The sequence below is a fragment of the Myxine glutinosa genome, chromosome 6 (genome assembly GCF_964187855.1).
Source record: "Myxine glutinosa chromosome 6, kmMyxGlut1.1, whole genome shotgun sequence".
Lineage (NCBI taxonomy): Eukaryota > Metazoa > Chordata > Myxini > Myxiniformes > Myxinidae > Myxine > Myxine glutinosa.
Window position 1 is genome coordinate 123653213 of NC_136266.1, and position 11762 is coordinate 123664974.

Consider the following 11762-nt stretch of genomic DNA (forward strand, 5'->3'; position numbering starts at 1 on the left):
CAGCGCATACTCAACCCCGATTGGTTATAAATTTAATATGGAATCAAAAAATCTTGTCTATTTACCTGTCAGGAAAAACCATATATAGAGTAAATTTTAGGATAACCGACCAAGATAATCGTATGATATCCTTTAATGATGAAATTATATCCATCAGAATTCACCTACTTGAAGTTTTTCAAAAAATAAATAATGGTTATTGTGAGAAAACACGAGTTGGGAAAATATAAAATAATTACAGGGGATGGGATGTTCCTTTCACCATACTATAAGGGTGAAGGTATGTTTCTTGGTAGAGGATACTATAAACCAAAGAGACAACATGGTGTGGGACATCAATTTAGAAATAAAGGAAATGGAATAATTGATACTCCAATGGGTATTGGTTCAACCATTCTTAAACATAAAGACCTAATTGGTTCAACTGCTTCTGCCGTGGGCTCAGTTGCGGGTGCTATAAAGAGTATAAAAGATGCTCAAAAGGAGTCTCATAAATTACAAGCAATCAAAGAAATAAAAAAAGGTAAAACTCAACTATCTTCACAAGAACGACAAAAAATCATTAAAATACTTGGGTCAGGGTTTCAACAATTTTAATGCTATATAAATACAAGTATGGAAGCGATTGATAGTATCTATGATTTGGATGATACGATTATCATTTCAAACTCCACTAAAAAGGAAGACTATTTTAAGGTAAATGCTATAACAAGAACAGACAGGAATTCAAACGGAACAAAAAGTTTTGAAATAAATAATCAACAAACTTACTTGAATATAGCTGATAGTTTCTTGCTGTGTAAATTTAAATTCACTAAGGCTGCGAATAATACTAATGCTACACTCGTAAATGATTTCTTCTGGAAAATGTTTGATAGTGTTTGCCTGTATATTGGAACACAAGAGGTTGAAGCGGTTGATTATGTCTCTGCTACATCTGAAATGATGAAATTTACACTATATTCGTTTAGTGATAGAATGGGTAAGGGAGCTGTTGAAGGTTTTATTCCTGATATGTCAACGGGAACAAATGCTGACCCTGGTTATAGTCAAAGGAAGGCAATGTATAATGATGAAACAAAAGCAGAGAATAGTTTTACCATAGCAGTACCTCTTAAAGGTATATTTGGATTTTGTGATTATGATAAAGTTTTGTATGGGCTTAAAATTAGATTTCAACTACAAAGGAATGATAATGTAAATAGATTGCTTTTTGGGGCTCAAAATGCTTTTGGTGATAATAATAAATTTGTTATTAATGATTTGTATTGGTATGTTAGTGAATATACTCCTAATCTTAAAACGGAAGAGATGTTAAATAGAAGACTTAACTCAAAGAAACCACTAAATGTATCATACTTTAAAAGAAGATGTCAACACGTTAAACTGGAACACACTACCTACACTTGGAATTTAGGTGTTCTTCAAGGAAAGCCACGATACCTATGGCTCATTTTTAAGAAACCAGATGGAGATGAAGGTACTGATAAGAATAATGCGCTGAGTGATAATGCTAAGGTGAAACAACTTCGGGTTTCTCTTGATGGCACATTTTATCCGCGAGATAGATTGGAAATTGATTGGGAAAAAAATGATTATGCGGAAGCCTACAAGTCTTACCAAAAGGTGTGTGAAAGCAACGGTAATAATGATCCTATTTTGGATATGTTGCATTTCAAAAACTTTATACAATCTACGCAATTGACCTGAGTTCTCAAAAGGAAACTATAAAGTCTAATAGAGTGGATACTTCTCTATACCTTGAAAGAGGAGAGAATGAAGAAGTTGATGCTTATTGTTTGCTTTTGGAGGAAACAGAATTACAGATTAATACAGATAATGGTGTTATGATTAATATCACATAGGTTTTTTCTCATAAATAAATGAGTCGGAAAGAACCGGTATATGTTAATCAAATCAATCTTAATAAATGTAAGGGTTTGGGATGGGTTGGGTTAGGGATGGGTTAGGTAAGGGATGGGGATGGGTTTGGGGAATACAACATCTTGTATTCAAAATCAAAAGCCTTGTATTATTAATGTTAATACAATTCAAAGAAGAGGAGCAGTAAGAATTGATGTTTTACTCACAAGAGAGCAAGTAAAAACACTAAATGATGCTGGATCACTTAAAATTAAAATGACAAAACCTATGTTAAAGAAATATTCAATACAAGAGGGAGGATTTCTCCCGTTTCTAATTCCTTTATTTGCTGGTTTAAGTGCGGCGGGAGCATTGACTGGTGGTATTTCAGCAGCGGTAAAAACTGCTAACGAAAGGAAGGCACAACTAAAAGCTCAAAAAGAATTGGAAAGACATAACAAGGAGTTGGAGAAACAAATTAGTGGAAGTGGTGTAATTGTAGATTTTGCTCAAAAACTTGAAAGTCTACCTGATGAAGCTAGATTGTTACTTGGAGATATGCTTTTCTCTATCGCTCAAGCAGGTGTTAAACTAACTAAAAGGGGTAATGGGTTATATCTTTCTCATAAATAAATGGATAAATGTTTTAAACAATTTGGAAAGAATACAACGTCAAATATAGAACTTGCTAAATATTGAAAAAAACTAAAAATTGACAATGTGGTTATTTGTATGAGAGATGAATTAACAAAGTTGTCCAATTAATACAAAGAATATTATTTTGAATTTAGACACACAGAATGGTTCTCATTGGGTTTGTATTCATAATAGTCAGGATAAATATTATTTTGATAGTTAGGGTATGCCACCACCTGATGAAGTAATACAATTCTTACAGAATGGTGTTTATCAAACATTTCAAGTTCAAGAAATTAATTCTAAATGTTGTGGCCAATTATGTTTATATGTATTATTTCAACTCAACAATAATGAAAATTTTTATGATGTCATTTTTAATCTAATATAAATGACTTATGTCGGAAAAGATGGTTCTATCTTTGGAGAATCCTCTCAGGATATTGATTTATCAAATTATTATACAAAGGCACAGGCTGAACGACAAAAATATAGTATAAGTAAAAATATTAATATGAAAAATACTTATAAATTAATCAATTATCCAAACCCTACAGATGCGAATGACTTAATTAAATTCAGTGATTTATCACAATATATATCTTTAAATAAAACAGCACGTTTTGTTAAACAAGTAAAATTTACAACCACAACACCTGGTTATACTGACCATACACCTTTCCTCATTCAATTTAACTATCTGCTTACAATTGAATTTTATAAAGAAGGAGATATAGTTCATATGCGAATTAATAAATGGGGGTATGATATGCCTGATTTAGGGTATAATTGGTCTTTTTCAATAAACATAGAAGACCTACATGATTTTAATCAGTCTCGTAAAGAAGAGTATTATCCGCTTGGTGAGGATAAGGATTTATGTGGAAGTTCAATTAATAAACAACAAATACATGGTTTTAAGAAAAGAAAAATATATGATAGTATAGCGATGGTTAGCATGACAAAGAAGGAAGGTAATGAGATAAGGATAGAAAGCCGAGGAATACAAACCGACTTGGTAGTGGGAAGATGGGGTGGTATTACCTGTCATAATATTAATCTCACATATATTTCTGATACATAAATGGCAGGAAGAAGACTACAAGAGAATTATAATTTTTGTATTCAGGGATACCTACAAGAAAAGGGTGCTCGGTATTACATACCTTATGATGTGGAGCATATACATGGAAAATTTGTCATTAAAAACTGGCCTTATACTGATATTGTTAAACCCACAAATAGAGACTTGTTTAAAATATTAAATAAAAATGAACTTCTCAAAGTTATGAAATATAAAACTCTTTTAGAAATCATCAACAAATCTTATTGGTATCCTATTATGAGAAAAATAATTATAGATACAAGAATATCTCAAAATCCAGATGAATATATGTATAATATTCTATGGGGTTCAAACTCAAGGGTAGTAAGGGATGAGGAAGGAGTTGAGGAGAAGGAGGAAGGAGTTGAAGAAGAGAAGGAGGAAAGAGAGAAAAAGGAGAAGGAGGACAGGGAGAAAAAGGAGAAGGAGGAGAGGGAGGGAAGGGAGAAAAGGGAGAAAAGAGAGAAGGAAGAGAGGGAAGAAGAGAGAAAAAGGAGAGGGAGGAAAGGGAGAAAAAGGAGGAGGAGAGGGAGGAAAGAGAGAGGGAGGATATTAAGGATATTGGTTTTTAAATTTGCAATAATGAATTCAGAGAGCAGATATACAACATATAGTTGATGATGTTGGTGTTGTTGACTTTAGTTAGTTTTATTTGTAAATAAATGGAGGAGAGAGTGAAGCCATTTCTAAGGATTCTTTATGTTTTAAAAATCAAGATAGAAATGTATATGTTGAAAACCAAAAAGGTTTTGGCACTATGTAGGACTTTTTCTCATAAATAAATATGAGTTATTGTCTCAAATGTAAAAAGAAAACTAAATCTAAAAATATCTCTTATGTTAAAGCTAAAAATAAAAGAGTTTATCAAAAAGGAATATGTCAAGTGTGTGGCTCTAAAAAGTGTCAATTCATCTCTCCTAAAAGTGGAGGAGACATACAAAAGTTTTTGTCAGGTAGCAAATTTACAACAACTGGAATTCCAGGGGAATTACACCTTCCAGGGTATTCTTTCTGTGGCCCAGGAACAAACTTGGATAAAAGATTAGATGAGGCTGACAATCCTAAACCTTGGTCTAAACCTACAAATAGGGTTGACGAAGTGTGTATGAAGCATGATATTGCTTATGGGAAAACCACTACGTTGACTGAAAAACTTAAAGCCGACAGAGAAATGTTGTATAATTTGTCTTTGATACAAAATCCAACGTTGAGAGAGAAAGGTGATAGGTTTATTGTGAGAAATTTGATAAATGCTAAATTGAAACTTGGTCTTGGTTATTCCTCAAAAAACTATTAGGCTCTAATGATGTCATCAAGACTGAGGAGCTTTTGGCTGAAGAATTACACAAACCTATAATCACCAAGTTTAAAAGAAGGAAGGTTTATTCCAAAGACACTGACTACATATGGTCCGCTGATTTAATTGAATTGAATAATGACAGGGGATACAGGTATGCTTTAACTGTTATTGATTTGAGGAGTAGATTTGCCTGGGTTGTTCCTTTAAAAAATAAAAAGGGTGATACTTTAATGTTATCCTTTAAGCTAATATTTGATAGGGATAAAAGAAAACCAAAGAAACTGTGGACCGATGAGGGAACAGAGTTCTATAACAAAATATTTATGAAATTTCTTAAGGGGGAGGGTATTAAATTATACAGCACCTTTAATGAAGGAAAAGCAGTTGTTATTGAGCGTTTTAATCGTACTTTGAAAGAGAGGCTATATAAAAGATTCACACAACTCGGTTCTCAAAAATGGGTGTATTTAATTCAGGGTATTGTAGATAATTACAATAATACCGTTCATTCATCAACAAAATCAAAACCATCAGAATCATTTACAAATTAGAATATGAAAAGGAGATTAATTTGAGAAAACCGAAGTTCAAAGTTGGTGATATTGTAAGAATATACAGATGGAAAAGCCATTTTGAGAAAGGTTATACAAAAAAATGGACTAATGAATTATTTAAAATCGTTGATGTAATGGATACAGTCCCTTGGACCTACAAATTATATGATTTAAATGGAGAAGAAATCTTAGGGTCATTTTATTTACAGGAATTACAAAAAACAAAGGTGATAACCCTTGAAAATAATAAATAAATAAATAAAATGTAATGGGGATACGTTTTTAAATCTGTGAACCCCAAACACAGAATCCCACAACTTTTTAGTTGGGGCTTAACTTTTGTGTGTATAATGGGGATACGTTTTTAAATCTGTGAACCCCAAACACAGAATCCCACAACTTTTTAGTTGGGGCTTAACTTTTGTGTGTATAATGGGGATACGTTTTTAAATCTGTGAACCCCAAACACAGAATCCCACAACTTCTTAGTTGGGGCTTAACTTTTGTGTGTATAATGGGGATACGTTTTTAAATCTGTGAACCCCAAACACAGAATCCCACAACTTTTTAGTTGGGGCTTAACTTTTGTGTGTATAATGGGGATACGTTTTTAAATCTGTGAACCCCAAACACAGAATCCCACAACTTTTTAGTTGGGGCTTAACTTTTGTGTGTATAATGGGGATACGTTTTTAAATCTATGAACTCCAAACACAGAATCCCACAACTTTTTAGTTGGGGCTTAACTTTTGTGTGTATAATGGAGATACGTTTTTAAATCTGTGAACCCCAAACACAGAATCCCACAACTTTTTAGTTGGGGCTTAACTTTTGTGTGTATAATGGGGATACGTTTTTAAATCTGTGAACCCCAAACACAGAATCCCACAACTTTTTAGTTGGGGCTTAACTTTTGTGTGTATAATGGGGATACGTTTTTAAATCTGTGAACCCCAAACACAGAATCCCACAACTTTTTAGTTGGGGCTTAACTTTTGTGTGTGTGTGAGTGGGTCATAATAATGTACAAACCCTAACCCAACCCCCACATTAAAACACCAAATTTGTTCGTCAAAACAACTGAACCCATTACATCAACCATTAAAAAAAGTTCTTAACTCCATCTCTTTGTATGACCTTCCAATTCTATTTATCTTTTCCCAACTTTTTTTAAACAATTCAATGACAATATAAGATAAATGAGTCTGTGAGGTTTGACATTCATTCAAAAATTCACCTCACATCCAGAACCCTAACCCAACCCAATCCCTAACCCATCCCCATCCCTTACCCAACCCATCCCTAACCCTTACATTCAAAAATTCACCTCACATACAGAACCCTAACCCAACCCAATCCCTAACCCATCCCCATCCCTTACCCAACCCATCCCTAACCCTCACATTCAAAATCCTAACCCTAGCATAATCTTTTTTTCCTTTTCTTTTTTTAAATACGTATTTCAATATTTTTTTAAAATGTTTTTTAATACGTATTTCAATATATATTGTTTTTTCCTCTTCTGCCAATTCTCTCTTTCAAGGCTTTCAAGTTGGAAAAAGTAGAAATGGGAAGAAAGTATTTTCCAGCATCTTCTTCCCCGAACTTTCTTGATATTGCTGAAATACATGTAAAAAAAAAAAAAATTACTTATCTAATATTGAATGAAATAACATATACTTTAATTGATTATTAATCAACTGAACTTACCTTAAATCAAATGTCATTAAAGAAAGAACATTGTTCATTGCTTTAGAATCCAAAGAGCCTCCAAGGTAAAACTCTTTCGTTGGATTATCAAGGTAAAACTCGTTCTCTTGGTCATGGTTGCTCAAAAGGTCTTTAAACAAATCGATCATTTCACCCCAGGTTGTGGCAAAAGTGGTATTTTCATTTTGAATCTCAGATACAATTTCCTGTGAGAGAAAATAACAACGTATTAATTAATTATTTTTTACATTTAATACACAATTATTATATGTATATTAAAATAAAATATTACCTTCATTGATGAGAGATTTGAATCGAGTTTATCAAGGTGAAGGTTTAGCTCCACACAGGTAGAGTCTCCAAAACGAAACCAGTTTTCAAAGTCTCCAAGGTAAAACTCTTTTCCTAATTTTATGAAATTTAGTGAGTCTCCAAGGTAGGCTCCACAGTTAGAACCATCTAGGCAGACCTCATAATTTGTTTTTCCCAAATTTAGTGAGTCTCCAAGGTAGGCTCCACAGTTAGAACCATCTAGGCAGACCTCATAATTTGTTTTTCACAAATTTAGTGAGTCTCCAAGGTAGGCTCCACAGTTAGAACCATCTGGGCAGACCTCATAATTTGTTTTTCCCAAATTTAGTGAGTCTCCAAGGTATAACTCTTTGGCTGGGTCATCAAGGTAGAACTCGTTCTGTGGGTCTTGGTTGTTCAAAAGGTCTTCAAACAAATCAATCATCATTTCACCCCAGGTTGTGGCAAAAGTGGTATTTTCATTTTGTATCTCAGATACAATTTCCTGTGAGAGAAAATAACAATGTATTAATTTAATACAATATTATTATTTATATAAATCAAGCTCTATGAATATTAAAAGAACTTTGCTGACTCTTACATGAATCTTATCTTAAAAAAAATAAATTAATTAAATTAAATAAATAAATAAATAAATAAATAAATAAACTTACCTCCATTGATAAGAGGTTCGAGTCCAGTTCATCAATCTGAAGGTTGAGCTCCACACAGGTAGTAGGCCTCCAAGGAATGTCAAAGTTATCCAACTCCATTTCAGCATAGTAGTCCATGCTCAAGTGAAGCAGAAAGTGTTTGAAAAAGCCTGTGTGGTCGGCCTTTTATAAGGACTGGGTGTGTGTCATTTCCTGTGGAAATTCCCTGGGCAAGTCTGCGCAAGTCTGGGCATGTCTTAACTGGAAATGATGTAATGTCTCAACAGAAAATGATGTAATGTCTCAACAGAAAATGATGTAATGTCTCAACAGAAAATGATGTAATGTCTTAACTGAAAATGATGTAATGTCTTAACTGAAAATGATGTAATGTCTTAACTGAAAATGATGTAATGTCTTAACTGAAAATGATGTAATGTCTTAACTGAAAATGATACAATGCTGGAGAGTTTATGAAGTGGGTGGGGTTTAGTAAAAAGTGGGCGGGCCCTACCAAAAGTGGGCGGAGCTTACCAAAAAGTGAGCAGAGCTTAACAAAAAGTGTGTGGCGCAGGAGGCGCTCAGACAAGAACATTGAGGGAGGTTTATCATTTTATCTCAGCTCAGTTAAAATATCTTGATAAAGAACCAAACTCAAACATATACTTTGTTAATGGATTAGATGGTGATGGAAGTTGGAGGAGAATTAAATTATTTCCCACACATAAACAAATATTTGTAGGATCATTGTTTCAGTGGTCTACTAAACAACAATGATCATTGATAGTAAGAGTAAAAGGCCCATAAGACCAAGGGGGTCAGGAATAGAAGTGTTAAGGGGAAATGAAGAAAAGTGATGGTGAGAGGAAAATTTACATGCAAGTGAATGGAGATTTGGGGCTGTCCCAGGAACAACATTTATCATCTACTCACAGCTCAAATGTTGTGTTTGCGTGCTTCCCCTTCTCACCCCATCTTGTCTACCGCTTCCTCTTTTTATATATTTTGTTTGTCTGTTTGATTTGTTTGTGAAATAAATGTTAGCTCTTTCACGAGCCTCGATTCTGTATATATATATAAATAAATAAAAATACAACGCACATCGAATGCAATACGTCACCAAGAGGTGCTTCATTGTGGCGCACAACATCTTTCTGAGAGGAAGTTAAATTATCTGCTGTCCGACCCTCACTGGATATCAATGATACCCTGGTATTTTTTTTACAAGAGTATCGTTCTACAATGCCTACTGTCACCAAACTCCAAATGATTTGTGTACATTCTGTGTAATGTTGATAACCTTGATTCAAACCGCATCTTCTTCTTCCAACAACAATGCCACTCTTTTTGAGCCTCAAACAGCACATCAGATGTCACATTCATTGCTAATTTTATTCTCTTTTTAGCTTTATTTATATTGGGAGAATGCATATTCCTCAACACAGGAATTACCCTGTTCACTATCTCCAAGCAGGTAGTGGGTGTTTGTGTAGCTGATGAACTTCATCTGCATATTAATGGCAATAGGATTTCGACTTGCGAGCACGAGGCGTTTCGTTCCCAGCCCTTCTGTCTGCACATCCTCAACCTCCATTGCGGTGTTCAGGGTTCCGTGCTCACAACTCAAGGTCACCTGACAGAGAAAAGAAAATTGGTGTCCTGTTAACAGACCCTGTTATTCTTTTTGTTGAAGTGTATCCATTAATGTAATTATGATGCCTTATTGAATTAAGAACGATTGAGATTATTATCAAAAGCTTTGCATTGATTTGTCCTTAAAGCATGAATATATTTTTATACAGCTGATATGTACACTGATAATTGGAAGGTAATAAAGGTGTCATTTACAGAGTATTTACCATACTTGAGGGACAAATCCAACCCAAATAAACTACAGATCATTCCACAAAACCCACAACAAGTATGTGTCAACTCTCCAGAGAGGCCACAAACAAATCTAGCTGGTTGACCTCAAAGCTGAACTTTTAACTTTTCTCCTTCCTCAAAAACCTGGTGGCACCATGTCAAGTCTGTATTTGGTAAAGGCTCATCCTACACCCCTTCCATACTTCAAAAGGCACCAAAGCCTACTCTGCTTTTGAGAAGGCCAAATTTCTCAATTCTGTGTTTGCTTCCAAATCTCATGAGCCCACCCGCCTCACTCCCTGTACTTATCCTGCCCACTTTCACCCAACTTCTCCTGGATACTGTCTTTCTCACCTGAGAAGACAGAAGATTCTGGCAGTGCTTAAGTCCAATTCTACAACAGGCCCAGGTGGTATGTATCCTAAAACCCTGCTCTGCTGATCTTGCACATTCTCTTTCTGCTCAGTTCACACCATCATTTGCCCTAAGTCACCTTTTGTTCCATGGAAATCAGCTAACGTTAATGCGTTAATGGAGGTGATGCATTGGTACATACAGACAATAATGTTCTTACGTTATGCAAGTCTGTTGTCTTTTTCTGGAGAGATAATCCTGCAGAGAAATGGGGAAAAAAAAATGAAACCACAATGAGTATGCAGTGTTTCAAATGAATTTGATCAATGCAATTTCTTTTTCACAACATCAGCAATAAATAAAATGGAAACTTGTTTTCCGCTGCTGTGCGGAGTTCCTGTATTTCTTAGCTCTACCAAATTGAACTATTGTTAGTAGTAAATATGAAGTACATCCTGTAGAATAGTCTGATTTTGAGGATGAAAAAGTTGCAAACAAATACAGATACATTCAAAGTACACCGCCCCCATGCCAAATAATTAAATATCCTCCAGCGCGGCATTGCCGGGTGGTGCCCGGCAATACCACCGTGCAGCTCATAGAGACTGTATTTGGAAGGAGAGGTGCACAATAAGTCATTTTGGAGGCAGATTTCAAGGATATACACAATTGACATCAATGTGGTCACAACCTGAGGCACAAAATATTTTTCTTCTGTGGTCACAACCACAAAATATTTTTTTCCCTTAAAAAAATATAGGGTATGTGGGGGTAATATGGAGCCCCTAAGCCAAAGTCCCGAAAGAGCCTATACAAATAGACAAGGAAAATTTCCAAATAATGGTTTATTTAGACAACCAGACAGACTACATCCACGTGCAGTTTGGGTTGAATAAAATCAGACATATGATTGAGGGGACAAATAAAAATATGCCATCAATGTCCATATTCCCCATGTTGTTTGGAATATGGACCCCACCATTGGGGTAATATGGACCTTGGGTCCATATTACCTCAATGTGGTAAGTCCAGTTTCTTTTCGACAAATGTTCCCTGGGAGAAATGTTACTTTCCGATTTTTCAGTGAACAACAACCTTAGCGACACTCGTCACAGACGAAAGCACCTTTACCCTCATAGTCAGTTTCGTTTTCGTGGGCCCATTGCTTGCATTCACTGCATTGGATCCAAGAAAATTCAGGTGGATCAACAAATAACTCATTGCAATATATGCAGTAGAAATTACTCATGCAGTTTTCAGGTCCTTTTCTGTGTTGCTTAGCAGACTTGGTAACCTGCTTTCGAACTGGAGGACCATGCTTTGTTCATGGTCTGTTGCCTTTACTTGCCCCTACCTGCCCCTACAGTGACCAATTACAAATTTTATTCAAAATAATTAGGCATAACAATAAAGGTCAGATTTGTTTATAG

The 11762-nt window shown here is 34.9% G+C and overlaps 1 protein-coding gene across 2 annotated transcripts in view; it reads right to left on the minus strand.

The window, feature by feature from the left end:
• The window catches only part of LOC144892655 (beta-1,4 N-acetylgalactosaminyltransferase 1-like), a 153853-nt gene extending 143269 nt beyond the window's left edge, over window positions 1-10584 (minus strand). For both annotated transcript variants that reach the window (XM_078780461.1, XM_078780460.1), the window contains exons 1-2: window positions 10553-10584; window positions 9565-9745 (exon numbers count right to left, since the gene is read on the minus strand). In XM_078780461.1, coding sequence (XP_078636587.1) covers window positions 9565-9706 — 142 coding nt within the window. In that variant the 5' untranslated portion in view covers window positions 9707-9745; window positions 10553-10584. The remainder of the gene's footprint in view (window positions 1-9564; window positions 9746-10552) is intronic.
• Between the last annotated feature and the right edge of the window lie 1178 nt (window positions 10585-11762).